Source organism: Chinchilla lanigera, unplaced genomic scaffold (assembly GCF_000276665.1).
Source record: "Chinchilla lanigera isolate Chin_1 unplaced genomic scaffold, ChiLan1.0 scaffold00071, whole genome shotgun sequence".
Lineage (NCBI taxonomy): Eukaryota > Metazoa > Chordata > Mammalia > Rodentia > Chinchillidae > Chinchilla > Chinchilla lanigera.
The window spans coordinates 1,084,208-1,099,068 of record NW_004955472.1 but is presented as its reverse complement, the minus strand read 5'-3'; the positions used below and the strand labels follow the sequence as shown (position 1 = coordinate 1,099,068).

General features: G+C 53.4%; 2 protein-coding genes across 7 annotated transcripts in view; both read right to left on the bottom strand.

Moving 5' to 3' along the window:
• Positions 1–1,083, bottom strand: part of Fancg (Fanconi anemia, complementation group G) — a 7,851-nt gene extending 6,768 nt beyond the window's left edge. The window contains exon 1 of one of the 2 annotated variants that reach the window (XR_263541.2): positions 135–1,083. Coding sequence is in view for 1 of the 2 variants with exons in the window: in XM_005401027.2 (XP_005401084.1) it covers positions 135–230 (96 nt within the window). In the remaining variant the exon portion in view is untranslated. The remainder of the gene's footprint in view (positions 1–134) is intronic. The other variant, XM_005401027.2, reaches the window with a different exon arrangement.
• Positions 1,084–4,825: 3,742 nt separating this feature from the next.
• Pigo (phosphatidylinositol glycan anchor biosynthesis, class O) lies at positions 4,826–14,137 on the bottom strand. 5 transcript variants are annotated; one of them, XM_013523034.1, is made up of 12 exons: positions 14,038–14,137; positions 12,587–13,098; positions 11,870–12,013; positions 11,553–11,676; positions 11,085–11,244; positions 10,698–10,877; positions 9,437–10,297; positions 8,770–8,821; positions 8,035–8,241; positions 7,623–7,837; positions 5,891–5,961; positions 4,826–5,741 (listed from the first exon to the last, which is right to left on the bottom strand). In XM_013523034.1, the coding sequence occupies exons 2-12, from the start codon at positions 13,095–13,097 to the stop codon at positions 5,612–5,614; spliced, it is 2,655 nt and encodes an 884-aa protein (XP_013378488.1). In that variant the 5' UTR covers position 13,098; positions 14,038–14,137; the 3' UTR covers positions 4,826–5,611. The 5 variants fall into 5 exon arrangements, with proteins under 5 accessions (XP_013378488.1, XP_013378489.1, XP_005401083.1 ...); XM_013523035.1 differs by having other exon boundaries at positions 10,073–10,297; XM_005401026.2 differs by having other exon boundaries at positions 8,770–10,297.
• Positions 14,138–14,861: the final 724 nt, after the last annotated feature.

Genomic DNA, 14,861 nt, shown 5'->3' with positions numbered 1-14,861 from the left:
GGGCGTGCGTCGTTTCTGATTCTGGGGGGAGGTTAAGAGCAAGCCCCGCTCCTCCCCATCGGCGGGGGCAAACCCACCGCAAACCAGCTTTCCGGCGCGCAGAGCTGCAGGGCGAGGGGTCGGCGGCGCTTTACCTTGGCGCGTCGCACAAGCCGGTCGTTCTCCTCCCTCCATAAGTCTAGACAGCTGGCGCGCGCAGCGGAGGCGTCCAGGAGGCTCGGGCGGGACATGGTGGCCGGGCCCTTCCCGCCGCCGGACCCGCCCGCCCGGTCCCCACCTGCGGGCGCCCGCGCGGGAACTCGGCCGCTCTGCTGCGAATCTCGGCCGCGGCTGGTCCCCTTGAGTCGGTTTCCGCGGGAAGCCACGAGTCCGACCCGCCAGAGGTGGGGCGGCGCGTTTCGGCGGCCGAGTCGTCGTTCGGCTGGCGCTGGGTGTCAGCGAGGGTGCTCGGGAGCCCTCGGGAACTCTCGGGAGCTCTCGGGAGGGCCCGCGCGGCCCACCCTTTCCTTCCAGCACCGCCCGGGCCGCCCCTTCCCCACCCGGTCCCCCACGTGCCGCCGCGCAGTGCATGCTGGGCGCCTAGTGTGGCCCGGAAAACGCCGCGAGCGCAGTATCTCCAGCAGGCGCCGACGGGTGACCAGGGTCCCTGAAATTCCACTTTCTCTTTTCAGAAGTGGAAGTAGGGGAACTGCATAGCCGCGGGGGGACCTCTATCCTACCCCCTCAAGAAAACAACCGAAAATGGGTTGAAAATTAACTATAAGAGCCAAAAAATGAAAACTTCTGAACCCTGGTTTTGGCAACGTGCTTTGGGGTTGTTTTGAGTTTTGGTCTTTGTTGATGAGGTCTGGCCGTGTAGTCCAGACTGGCTTTGAATTCGATATGTAGGCTGGCCTCAAACTCCCACTGATCCCTCCCGAGTGCTGGGGTTATGGGCGTGCCCGCCGCGCCTAGCTTGGATGTGGTTTTTTTTAGCAGTAACTGAGGTTAAATCCTGAACCTTCCCTGGAAGCTACGTCCCCAGCCCTCTTTAAATTCGGATGCAAGAGCCAGGGGCGTGATGGCGAAGGCCTGTAATCCCAGCGCTCGGGAGGCTGAGGTGGGAGGATCATTGCAAGTTCCAGACCTGCCTGGGCTACAAAGTGAGCTCAAGGCCAGCCTGAACTGCATAGTGAGGCCGTATCTCAAAAAGACAAAACATAAAATAAAATAAAATAAATTCGGATGCAAGGTCTCATTAAACCGCTAAATCGCCCAGGCTGGGCTAGAACGCAGTTGCAATTGCCGAGACCTCCTAGAGTGCTGGGATTGCAGGTGTGTGTCACCGTATCTGGCTCACGAAGACTTAATTCCTATGTTAGGCGTAGTGACACACGCCTGCAATCCCAGCACTTGGGAGGATGAGGCAGGAGGAGGGTCATGAGGTTTAAAGTCAGAACTACATAATGAGACCTTGTCTCAGGAAGAAAAAAAAGAAATAACCCTAAATGATGTGATTACAAGCGTGCACCACCATGAGTTCTTAAGTACATTAAAAGCATAAGTAATAATATAAATTGGGCCAGGCGTGGTGGTGCACGCCTGTAATCCCAACACTCAGGAGGCTGAGGCAGGCGGATCGTTGAGAGTTTGAAATCAAGGGGCTGGGGATGTAGCTCAGCAGCACAGCGCCTGCCTGGCAAGCGCGAGGGTGGGAGTTCAGTTCCCGGTACGGGGGTGGGGGTGGGGGTGGGGGATAGTTTGAGACCAGCCTGGGCTACAAAGTGAGCTCAAGGCCAGTGTGAACTGCATAGGGAGACCCTGTCTCAACAAGACAAAAAAAAAAAAAAAAAAAAAAAAAAAAACAAGAATAGATCAGTGCCTTAGAGTAGGCTGGCTATAAAACAGTGTGAGGTAGTTTGGATGGGGGGATAGAAATGTTCTAAAACTAAATGTTGCATCTGGCGATGGTTTCTTGCATGTTATTATAGACAGCTAAATAAGGTAGAAATATTATAGGCAGTCAAGCAGGGCTGGGTCCTCAAGGGAGTCATCAGGACTATGGCTGGAGGTGCATCAGAAGATTAAAGTCACAGTGGCCAGCTGTGCACACTTCCCTAAGGGATAAATGGAAGTTTGAGATTACCACTAAAACTAACACTACTAAGACTAAAGACCTAAGACTGTAGATTATCGACCAGGGTTGATGATGTCATCCATATGCCCCTGCTACTATTGGACCAATATTAGCCACGAGGCTGTCCTCGTTACTGTATTGGTTGATTACAGTTCTGACTCAAGTTGCACCCATCTTGGGATTTTGCTCTAGACTTTCTCAGAGACGTGGGCTCCTGGGCAGCCCATCTGAGAGGCCCCTGTCTCTCAGGAGCTACTCCCTATTCCCGTCCTTTTCCCCAGTAAATGTGCCTACTCTTAACCTTGGTTGTTCCTTAGAATTCTTTCTTTGACTTTGGGAAACATGAACTCAGCAAATCGGACATCTAGCTGGTAGGGAATTACTTACTTCCTCTATATCATTTGGAGGGCCTGTATCAGTATGACACCAAAAGCACAAGCAACAACCAAATAGGCTGAATTGGACTTTATCTAAATTTATGTTTGTTTTGTGTGGATGTTACTGGAAACTGAACCCAGGGGCTTCTCACCTAGCTACACGCTCAGTTCTTTTTCATTTTTTATTTTGAGACAATGTCTCCCTAAAAAGAGTTATATTGCTCAGACTGGGCTCAGTCTTGTAATCCTCCGGCATCAGCCGCCGAGTGCTGTGTCACCATGCCTAGCTTAAAGTGTCTGTGTTCCAAAGGACATCATGGAGAAAACAGAGCTGGGCTTGGGGGCTTGCACCTGTAACCTAAACTCCTCAGAAGCCTGAAGTGGAGGGATCACTTAAGCCAGGAGTTCAAGATCAACCTGAGCAAGTGAGATCCCTGTCCCCAAACACAGCATAATAAACTAGTAAAGGTAAATGTTTCCTTGAGTTCTGTGAGCCTCGCAAGCCAACTGACCCCGAGGAGGCTGTGGGAACAGAGTTTACAGCCACCCTGTCAAAACAATGGGTAAAGCTGGGCATGGTGGTGCACGCCTGTAATCCCAGCACTCGGGAGGCTGAGGCAGGAGGATCATTGCGAGTTCCAGACCAGCCTGGGCTACCAAGTGAGCTCAAGGCCAGCCTGAACTGCACAGCGAGACCCTGTCTCAAAAAGACCAAAAAAAAAAAAACCCACAAAAAACACGAAAAGCAATGGGTAAAACCACCTGAGACTTGCAATCTGAGGCTCTGGGGGGCTAGGAGACAGAGCCGCCGTCTTCTGCATCTGAATGCCAGGCAGTCAGTAACAATTGAACTGAATGAGAAGATACTGTACCAGTACCCACGAGAAAACTGCTAAAAACTTTTTTAAAAATTGCTTCCTTGCTAGTAGGAGGGAAGTCCCATCATTTTATTTTCTCCCAATACTGAAGACTGAACTAAATCCCCAGCCCTTTTTTTTATTTTCTGAGACAAGGCCAAGAATTATATGCCTATAATCCCAGCACACAGGAGGCTGAGGCAGGAGGACAATCATGAGTTCAATGGATATATATAGAGAGATACATAAAATTGGAGACAGGGTTTGACTAAGGTGCTAAACTGTCCATGTTAGGCTTGAATGTGACACTCCTGCCTCCGCCTGCTGGAGTGCTGGGATTATAGATATATACCACCATCACACAGCTTTTGAGGTCACAGAAGTCTTCTATGTTGATTGCAGTATCAAAGCAGAGGAAAAATGGCCACTTTTTATTTATCCTAACAGTATAAAAAAAAAATCTCTTCAAAGAGTCAATAAATTAGTGTGTAATGAACTCTGATGTCAAGTAAAAGCCAGGGTAAGAATTCTTATGCTGGCTCGAGTGCCACATACCTGTAAATCCAGTAGTCAGAGGCCAAGGCAGGAGGACTGCCACAAATTGAGGCCACCTTGGGCTACACAGTGAATTTGAGACCAGCCTGAACTACCTAGTGGGACCCTGCCTCAAAAAAAAGACCATTTTTTTTTTTTAAGACAACCTTTTTGTTGTTGTTGGAGACAAGGTCTCACTAGGTAGCTCAGGCTGGTCTCAAACTCACTACACGGCCCAGATTGGCCTCAAACTCAGGCTCTCAAATGCTGAGATTACAGATGTGGGCCACCACACCTGCCTGTCCCATGGTTTGTATATTCTTCTTTTAACAATCCCATCTCTAGACTTGGCTACACTCAAATTGCAATCCTGACCTTTCTTCCTAGAGCTTCTTCCAACTCTTCTTTTGGATAACTCCAGAACGACTTTTTTTTTTTTTTTGGTACTGGAAATCGAATTCAGGACTTTGCGCTTGCCAGGCAGGGGCACTGTGCTACTGAGCCACATCCCTAACCCCAGATAGACCTTCCTACCTTCCTTCCTTCCTACCTTCCTTTCCTTTCTCTCTCTCTTTCTTTATTGTCTTTTGTGAGACTGGGTCTGCCTATACAGTTCAGGCTGGCTTTGAGCTTGCAATGATCCTCCTGCCTCAGCCTCCCAAATGCTGGGATTACAGGTGTGCGCCACTGCGCCTGGCTCTTAAAAGACCTTTTATCAGCACTTCAGATCTGACTCTTGGGCCCAGCAAGGTGGCACAAACCTATAATCTCTGCTACTAGTGAGGCTGAAGCAGGGGGATTCCAAATTTGAGGCCAATCTAGATAACTTAGTGAGACCTTGTTATCAAAATGAAATAAAAAGGCTGGGGAGGCAGCTCAATGGAGAGGGCTTGCCTAATATCAAGCCCTACTACAGTACTCCAAAAAACAGAACAAGTCAATTGACACTGGAGTGTAGGGTGAACATAAGGCATAGGAAACACCCAAGAGAAGCATTCTATTCATAGTTTTGGCTTCAAGTCAACAGTAATCAATGGGACCAGGCAAAATGCTCTGTAAGACGGCTGAGTGGGTCTGACAAAGGCAGCACAAGTTGGGACACTAGGGAGGCTTCCATAGACCTGAAGGGCGAAGGGTGTCGTACAGTGAAAGGCCGTGGAAAGGCAGGGACACCGCACTGCTTCAGGCCTCAGACAGGAAAAGGCTGTGTGCTCCAGGAGGCCTGGGCTTGTATTTTCAGTCCCCGCTGCTACCAGCCGAACAGTAAGAACTTGAGAAACGTCGAGTGGCAAAGGAAATGGCAGGTGGAACACTCAGAGATGGGGGCAGTGAGCTCAACCTCGTGCCAGAGGCTCTCAAGTCCAGCCAGCCCAGCCGAAGACGAACGGTCCCGTCTGTGCTTGTGGAAGCAGAGCCTGACACTTCCAGCCCTTATGGGACAAGAGGGTGTCCCCCCTAGACCTCAGGCACGCGTGCTTACGTTACTATTTTATCCCACTTTGGAGGCCCCCCGCTTCATCCATCAGAGGCAGCCTTGTCAGGCAAGACGGAGCAGGCTCCACTGTGAACTGAACTCTGAAATAAAGCCCACAGCCTGCAGCCCCTGACTGTGTGGCCGTAAGAGGCATGGCTCAGCCTCTCTGGCAGGTCATGCAGCGCCTGTGCAGGCCAGGCCAGGCTCCTCTCCAGCTGCCCCTGGAGCGGAGTACCAGCATCCACAGCCTTGGCTACCTCTGCTGGGCCAGAACTAGTCTTTTGAACCAAGAGCTCACGGCACCGTCCACACGCATGACTAAAGCTATGCCCAGGAGAAGTCCCACGCTGCTCACAATGAAGCCGATGGCCTCAAAAATGAACCTGCAAAGAAAAGTCAAGTTCCGTAGGGGACAGAGAGCAGGTCTAGTGCCTCTTCCCTATGGAAACAAAACTGTGTCCACCCTGGATGTTCATACTTGGCTTCAAGCCTCTCCCTCCCAACCGCCCATTTCTCAGGGAAATCCACTCACTTGGGGGCGAACACCTTCCAGACCATGAGATGCCTGCGGAGGATGGAGGCTGCCAAGGCACAAGCCAGAATCTGAAGAGAAAGGGCTCCGTTATTTGGGAAGGGGAGGAAGCAGGGCAAAAGGAGAGGTACTACAGGCCTCTGTGAAAAAATGGAAGGAAGGGCTGGGTGTGGTGGCACACACTTGCGACCCCAGCACTCAAGAAGCTGAGGCAGGAGAAGCGCTGTGAGTTCCAGAACAGCCTGGGCTACATAAGCAAGTTCAAGGCCAGCCTGAACTACATAGAGAAACCTGTCTCCAAAAAAAAAAAGAAAAAGAGAAACACACACACACAAAGAAAGAGAGAAAGCAATATATCACTAGAAAAAACTCGGGTAGGAGTTAGGAAGTCCAATTTTTTTTTTTTTTTTGTGTGTGTTTTGGAGACAGGTCTCACTATGCAGTTCAGGCTGGTCTCCAACTCACAACGATCCTCCTCCCTCAACCTCCTGAGTGCTGAGTGGGATTACAGGTGTGTATCACCACGCCCCGCTTCTTTTTTCCTTTTTTTTTTTGAGACAGGATCTCACTATGGAGTTCAGGCTGACTTTGAACTTACTGTGTTGCCCAGGCTGGCCTCAAACTCTTTGAGTCCTCCTGCCTCAGCCTCCCGAGTGCCAGGATTACAGGCGTGCACCACTATGTCCAGCTAAGAAGTCCAGGTCTTGCCTTAGCCACTGATGCAGTGGTCACTACTCATCTGCGATGCTAACGCTCACGTCACACCTCCCAGGGTAAAGAGAGAAATCTGCATCCCATCCTCAGCCTCTGGAGGAGACGAGGAAGCTGTATGACCATAGTTTCTGAAAGAATACTGGCCACTACCTCAGTCTTTCTAGTATATCCTCCGTTAATGGAGTAATCCCCACTTGCAACTAGCAGAGCCCAAGTTGTAGCAAGGAAATGATCCAGGACTAGGAAAAAGAAACCCAGACTCAAGTCTCAAAATTACCATTTAAGATCATTGAACTTGGGAATCAACCTTCCCTTATCTCTACCTCAGTCATGGTTCTCAACCAGGGTTGTTTTGTGACAGAATCTTTTTTTTTTTCCCGGTACTGGGAATCAAACTCACGACCTCACACTTGCCAAGCAGGAGCTATGCTGCTGAACTAAATCCCCACCCCTTTTTTTTGGTCTTTTTGAGACAGGGACTTGCTATGCAGTTCAGGCTGGCCTTGAGCTCACTTTGTAGCCCAGGCTGGTCTCAAACTCACAAAAATCCTGCCTCAGACTCCCGAGTGCTGGGATTACAGGCATGCGCCACCACGCCCGGCCTTAAAATCTTCCTGATATTGCCCAGGTTGGCCTCAAATTTAGGATCCTTCCTGCCTCAGCTTTCCAAGTACCTGGAATTACAGGTGTGCTCCACTGTGCCCAGCTCTCCTGGAGCTGAAAGAAGGTCAATAATCCCAGTATTCAAGAGGCTGAGGCAGGAAGACTGTCGTGAGTTTGAGGCCAGTGTGAACTACACAGCAAGACCATCTCAAAAAAAAAACCAAAAAGAAAACAGCCAGGTACAGTAGCACATGCTTGTAAAGCCAGTACTCAGGAGGCGAAGGCAGAAGGACTGATGCAAATTTGAGGCCAGCCTGAACTACAAAGCAAAACCCTGTCTCAAAAAAATAAAGAAAAGAGACAGAGCACACATGGGAAAAGACCACCAGCGCCCTGACCTTTACCCAGTACCCACCTGGACGCCAAGGACAAAGAGGTACTTGAGGCCCAGCTGCAGGAGCGCTGCGTTGAAGTGGTGAGGTGCATCCCGGAGCCGCATCTCCATCAGCGGCTCCTCCTCCTCCTCAGGCCCAACCCTGGCCTCGGCCTCACTCCCCGCAGGCTGCCGCCTCTTCCTCAGCCCTTGGCTCTCACACAGGAAGGGCCAAAGCAGGAGCAGTGGGCAACCTACTGCCTCGGAGGAAGGCAAGGCTGGTGTCAATGCAGGATGAGCCACCCTACTTCCAAACCCACCCAGCTGGTTCAGCTGCAAACCAAGGGATGCCAAGGACCTAACAAAAGCACATCTTCCCACCCACACCCGGCAGTTCTCCCTTCTTCTCATAAAACCACAGTAAACAAAACCAAAGAGGGGAAGCACGAGTTACCTGCAAAGAGCAGGTGGGAGGCAAACGTGTTGGCTCCCACTAACACAGCCGGGAGCCAGGTAGCAGAGCCATGACCTTCTGGAAACCCCACGAAGGCCGCATGCCAATGGATGGCGGGAAAGACAGGCTGGTGGCCTGTGGAGTAGAAGGTCTGGGTGGCCATGAGGACCCACGCCGAGACAGCCTGCCACGGGACAGCGAAAGGCCCTGGGGGAAGGTGCGCCTCTTACAATCACATCTGTTCCCTGACCCACAGGCCACTGCCCCGCAATCACGTTCCCACCACCTCAGTGCCACCCTCATACACACTCAGGTGCCCACAGCCCACAGCCAGCCTCCCTACAGACCGCGCTCCCATCGCCCTACCCCTCTGTGGTGCGTGCACACACACACACACACACACACACACACACACAACTTTATGTCAATGCCACAATATAGTTGTAATTTGCTGCCTCTACGACTGGAAAATCAGAAAATGAGAGTGCAGCCTTTCCATAAGAAACTACTGCAGTCCTAAAAGATTCTTTTTTCTCCATGAACTCTAAGAGCCAAAGGGAGGGATTCGCATGGCTGCACCAGATAAGAGGACATCAGAAGGCCCTCCCAACTGTGTGGGGCAGGACACCCCGTGTCAACACGGGACAGACAAGAGGCAGCACTTCCCGGAAACAAACAGGGCTGGACTCACATCACTACCACCCCGTGTCAATCAGGGCGGAGACGCGCACTTACCAGGGGTGGTGATGGGGACCCCTGCCGCAAGCAGGTGCAGGAGCAGGAAGCCCTGCAGAAACAGAAGCAGGAACACAAGGCTGATGCGCTCCACATGCAACAGCAGGAGAGGGAAGGCCAACAAGGTGAGGACTGTGACCATGGCAGCCGAGTAGACGCTTCCCAGCTGATAGGCAGCCACAGTCAAGGGGCCCTGAGCCGTGGTCCTCTCTAGCCGGCCCCGGAACTCCTCTTGCATGTGTCGGTAGATTTGAGGGACCACATACTCCAGGTCAGCCTGAGAAGTGGGGGGCCCTGAGAAGGGAGTGAGGACAGTCCTGGTCCTTGGGGTACCTGTGCCAGCCTTCACCAGCACCGTCACAGGCTTCCAGAGCAGCAGCACGAGGCCCGCAGCAGCCAGCCCCACCACAGCCCGAGGAAGCACAACAGACGCCCCAGCAACCAGGGCCCGGAGACGTGGGGGTGCTTCATCTGCCCCCGACACCAACGCCCAGTAGGCAGCGGTACCCAACGCCATTAGAGGCAGCCCCCAGCGCACAAAGAGCACCGGGGGCTCCGGGCTCCTGAGATTACCATAGTGGCGAAGCCACAGGCGCACAGCAACTAACAGGGCCACCAGGGCCCCCACACAAGCTCCATACCACAGGTTCTTGGCTGGACCACCCACCATGGATGCCAGAGGACTCAGCCAGGGAGAGGAGTGGCAAGCAGGGGTCTCTTCGGGGCAGCGATGAAAGAGTCCAGCTAGCCTTGTACACAAAAGCAACCCAACGCCAAGCCTCAGGGCACATGCACCACTGTGCCGTGGGGGGCCTGTTGAGGTAGAAGAGCCAAGGCGGGGCACTGTGAGCAGCTTGGGGGCCAGCAGCTGGCCCTCCCAGTGCAGCTGGACAACCAGGAGCAAGACGAGGGAGCCTAGCAGGAAGGGGGTAGCCCTAGCCTCAGCTACGACGAAACTGTCAGAGAAGAAGGTGGCCAAGCGGAGGAGCAGGAGCAACAGGACAGGCCCAGGGATGGGAAGCAGGGTCGCCAGGGCCTTCCTGGACCGCCAGCTACCCCAGGCTTTCCACAGAAAGGGCAGGAGCGAGCCTGCCGCAGCCACAGCCCCTAGAACCACTAGATCCAGCTTCAGCCCAGTCGCTGCCGATAACCCAGCACACAGAGTGGCCCCAGCGAGGGCCCAGGCCGCAGGGGGCAGCAGCAGAGGGCGGGGAGGGGAGGCCGGGGGAGCTGCCCACTGGGGTGCCAGCAGGCAGAGAAAGCAGGCAGCAGCCAAGATGGCAGCGCCCCCAGCCATGCGGACCAGAGAGAAGCGGGCCCAAGACTCGATGCACACGGCCCGGGCTCCCCGCAGGAACTGCTGCAGCTCAGTAATCACTGTCTGCAGCGCTGCCTCAGCCCCAGGCGCGCTCTGCAGAAGCCGCTGGTAGTTAGCAGAGGCCTTGGAGAAGAGGTTCTGCAGCCGATGAAGCTCCGTCACTTGGAGGTCCTGAGTGGCGGCTGAGTAGGCGTGAAGGAATCGGGACACCTGACGGGAAAGGCCAGAGGCCGCAAGGAGCCAGTCACAGATACAAACCAGTGCAGAGGCAGGGGTGGGTACGACAAAGGGGGTACCCGGACATCAGAGACCCCGATCATCCCAACATGGAGAAGACAGAGATAATGAGGGCGGCACGGCCACAGAAGTTAGGATGAAGACTGGGCACAGGCCAGTGACGTGGTCACTACGCTTCTCTCACATTCACCCTAGGGGGTTTTTGTTTCTTTTTTGTTTCTGAGACAGGGTCTCACTAGTAGTTCAGGCTGGCCTCAAACTTGCTGCAATCCTCCTGCCTCAGCTTCACAAGAGCTGGGATTATAGACATGTGCCACCACACCCAGCCACTCCACCCTGCACTAACCACTTGGAAGCCCAGCCCTTTACTCACTTGCTGGGCATTGAGATGGAGAGCCGAGGCTTGGGCTAGCACAGAGCCGTCAGGCTGAGAGTCCTTGCCCCCTGAGAATACTTCGGCCACCACCTCCCCAATGTTCCCAAACGGGATGGGGAGGCCCAGCAACAGGGCCAGTGTCGGCACAAGGCTGATTTGAGGGATCACCTCTGGCTCCTACAGGGAAAGGACAGGGGTCACTGGGTTCATCACAAAGCTGAAGTCACCGTTTGAGATTGCAGACTTCGGGATCTATGTAGGAAACATGTGGAGGACACCCAGGATCAGGGGTTCGGGAGACTGAAACAGAGGGCTCCAGGGAGACAGTGTGGTCGTGATGCGGGCTGAGCAGGTGAAACAAGAGGCGGCACCCTCAGGCCTCACCTCTGGTGGCGCACGGGCGAAGAGGGGCGTTGGGCTGTACAGGAAGAGTGCAGCCGAGACCTCCAGCTCACTGTCCCCCCCATGGTCCCCGTTCACGGTCATCCCATGGTCCCCAGCCACCACCAGCAGGGTGTCGTTCTCCAGGCGCGCCACAAGGCCCCTGGAGGCCAAGAAACATGTCAGGGTAGGAACAGATAGAGGTTCGCCTCAGGGACTCACTCGCCTCAACTCTGACTTCTGTTAGCAGGACCTAGACCTGGCAAAGAGACTTCTCTTTGGCTATAACCCTGTTGCCCAAAGCCAGACAGAGTTACTCAAGACAGGTGAGTCCCTTAGCTCTAAAAAAGGCCTGAAAAAGACCAAATTCAACGAAGAAAGAGGCTTCAAATAAGGACGTTTTCTCCTGAGACCACATAGCCTGAGATTCTCACACAAACCCCACGTCCCCAGCCAAGGCCCCACACTCACTGGATCACCTGGTCCATCTGGCTAAGTTTCTTGGCCATTTCAGGGTGGTGAGGGCCATGCTTGTGGCCACAATGATCCACACCCAGGAAGTGAGCAATCAGCACGTCCCATTCACCACTGTCCACTGTGAAGGGGAGAACACTGAGCAGGGGGACCAAGGCCCACCCCTTAGCCCCGGCTGGGCTTGGACACCCTTCCAGCCCAGGGACATAGCCCAGGCTGCGCACCCATGAAACGTTCAAGCTCTGAGGACTAAAGCAGCTCTCCCCAGTTCCCAGTCTCAGTTGGGGAGTCCGGTGCTCTGGGCCCACGCTCACCAGTGGGGTACAGGTGCTCCAGGATGCCGCTGTCCACTGTGTGCAGGTCTCTTACATTGAAGGATGAGAAGAAGAATGCTTTGGAAAAAGCTCCAGGGAAAAGGTCTCTCCAAGTGTCATCTCCCATGAAGACTATGCGCCTTCCTACAGGGAAACAGGAGGCGGTCAGAGCCTGAGGAGGAGGCAAGGCAGGGGAGGAGAGGAGACTCAAAGATCTACCCGAAACCCCAACTCTGCACAGCTATTCCACCCAGCAACTCCTGAGGCGTCGAGGCTAAAAATTCCCCTCAGGAAGCTGTCCCCGACAACTACACTTCACGCAGACTTCTCCCTTCTATCCCACAGGATCACCAGCTGGTTCTCAGTTGCTGGCTATCTCTGCTGAGCTGTTTTCAGTGGGGATATCTTGCTTCGCCCAAGTCAGTCTGTTCTCCAGACTTATGCACCGAGATCCTTATCCTCTTGTTTCTCCCCTGCCCCTTTACTGAGTTCTCCAACAATACAATGCAACATTTCAGGCAGATTAGAAACTTCACTTAAAACAAAACCTGTGTCCCCCGAACTGAGTTCCTTACACACAAGGTTCTGGTCTCTTTCCCCCTCAGTCCCAAGACATTATAGCCAAGCACACAGCTAGGCACCTAGAGTTCTGGCTCTTCCGCTTTTTAGGAAGAAACGTGCTTGGTACTCCTCACCTCCAGAGGGGCCTGTACTGACCTGCACTGTTGAGCTGCTTAATGAGATTGTCTTCCAGTATGGCGTGACTGGCAAAGTTACTGCCAGCATCAATAAAGGTGGGGAGCGAGCCAGTGGTGAGGGCCTTGAGGCGCTGCATGGTGGTGGTGGGAGGATCAACTTGAGATCGATAGAGCCGGCTGTGGTGGGGCCGAGTCTCCAGGAGCCTCTGCAAGGAGCCTAGTTTGCCCAGGAAAGGCAGGGAGACAGGAGGTTCCCCAGGCCCGTGTGACCGCTGGGGCCGGGCAAAGTCAAATCGCAGAGCATCTATCAGTATCCACACAACTCTGGAGAACCGGGAGGCCATCCAGCAGGCCCCAGGCTTCCCGCTGCTCCCCCATGGCAGGAACCCAGGGCCTGGGGGTTCTTGGCAGCTGCTGTAGTTGGTGAGTTCCAAACGGGTGAGAAGGAAGCCACTGGTGAAGAGGGTGATGCCAGCATAGAAGAGCAAACAGACCCAGGCCAGGAAGAGCAACACTGAGACCTTCTGCATCCTGGGGAGGCGGGAGAAGGATTCATTACTGTGGGCCCAAGAACAGTGGACATTCTGATCCCTCGGCAACACAACTGGTCACTTCCTCATAGAAGCCTTTTCGGACACAAAGAGTCTAACAGCCAACCCATTCCGATGCTCCCTTTGACTAGTTATGTCAGTGTTTCTGAAGGTTCCCAAGACTGTTGGCACCAAGCTGGAAATGCTGCTAAAAAATGTTATTTACAACTCCCCACAATGAATGTAACCATTATACACTGCAAACATGTATTAGTAAGTATTACTAAAACATTCAGTGTAGCACTCATACAAGCAAAACTGAGAGTCTCCTATGCAAAACCGAATAAAACAATTCACGTCCTTGGGAAAAAAAATGTTATTTCCACCCAGCACTCAGGAGGCTGAGGCAGAAGGGTCGCTGCAAGTTCGAGGACAGCCTGAATACATGGTGAGTTCAAGGCCAGCCTGAATCACATAGTGAGACCCAGTCTCAAACAAACAGCTATTTCCAGAATCCACCCTCCACCCACTGAATTAGCATCTTTGGCTGGGGCACAGGAATCTGAATATGTACAAGTGGGCGACCCCGTGGCTGAAAAAGCATAGCCTTTGGAGGACCGACTCGTACTGCGAGGCTCGGACCTGACCAGCGCACCTGAGGCCGCAAGAGCCCACAGCCACAGGGATACGTGCGCCCAGTGCCCAACACTGGGGGCGCGGGGCGGCGGGCAGGAGCCACGCTCGGCCTCCGGGAGGCCAGGGCCGCTCCGGCCTCCGCCGCCCCAGGGACCCCGGCGCCCCCGCGGCTCCGCCTCCTTCCCCGGAGACCCGGCCTCCGCCTGGGCGCGCCGCCCCTCCACGGCACGCCTTCTCCTCGGGCGGGGAAGGGTCTCGCGCTTTGGGGGTAGGACAGCGGCGGTTACGGGGAGACCCGGCTCACCTGGATCGGCGCCCGGAAGCGCGGCGGCCGCCCGTCGCGGCCCGAGACCACAGAAATGCGCGCACCGGATAGAGCGTCGCGCAGGGAGCCCTGCCGCCACCTGCCGGCGCCTGCCGGAAGTTCCTCCAGGGGTGTGGACGGGCGAGTTTTCAGAACGCCCTGTGCTGTAATTTAGAACTGGACGAGGCCAGGTGGGTTCAGCCAACTACTGTCCACTTTGCCTGGGACTATGAGCATGTCCTCTGGAGTCAACCTGGGCTTGGACTCTAGCTCTGCCCCTTATTGTGCGCACTGGGCATTATCATCTGTAAAATAAGGATAAATAATACTTATTTTCCACTTTTTGCTTAGCTGACTCCAACTGATAGATTTCATTATTCCCGTCTTCAAAGACTTGTACTGAATCTTTCAATAAATTTTTAAAAATCAAATGACCCAGTTTTTAAATGAGCGAAGGATCTCACGAGACATTCTTCTAAGAAATACACAAATAGCCAGTAATCATATGGAAAGATGCTCAACATCATTTGCAGTCAAGAAAATACTGGAGCGGGGCTGGGGATTTAGCTCAGCGGCACAGCGCCTGCCTGGCAAGCCCAAGATCGTGAGTTTGATTCCCGGTACTGGAAAAAAAAAAGAAAATACTGGAGAAAAAAAAAAATACTGGAGCTCCCTTCAAATTCAACTAGAGTGGCTGCAATTTTTTTTAGAAAAGGAAGGTGGGAGGTGTAACTCGGTGGCAGATACTTTGTTTAGCATATGAAATGCCCTGGGTGGGATCCCAAGGGGTGGGAAAAAAACTACTAGTACTAGCAAGGAATGTT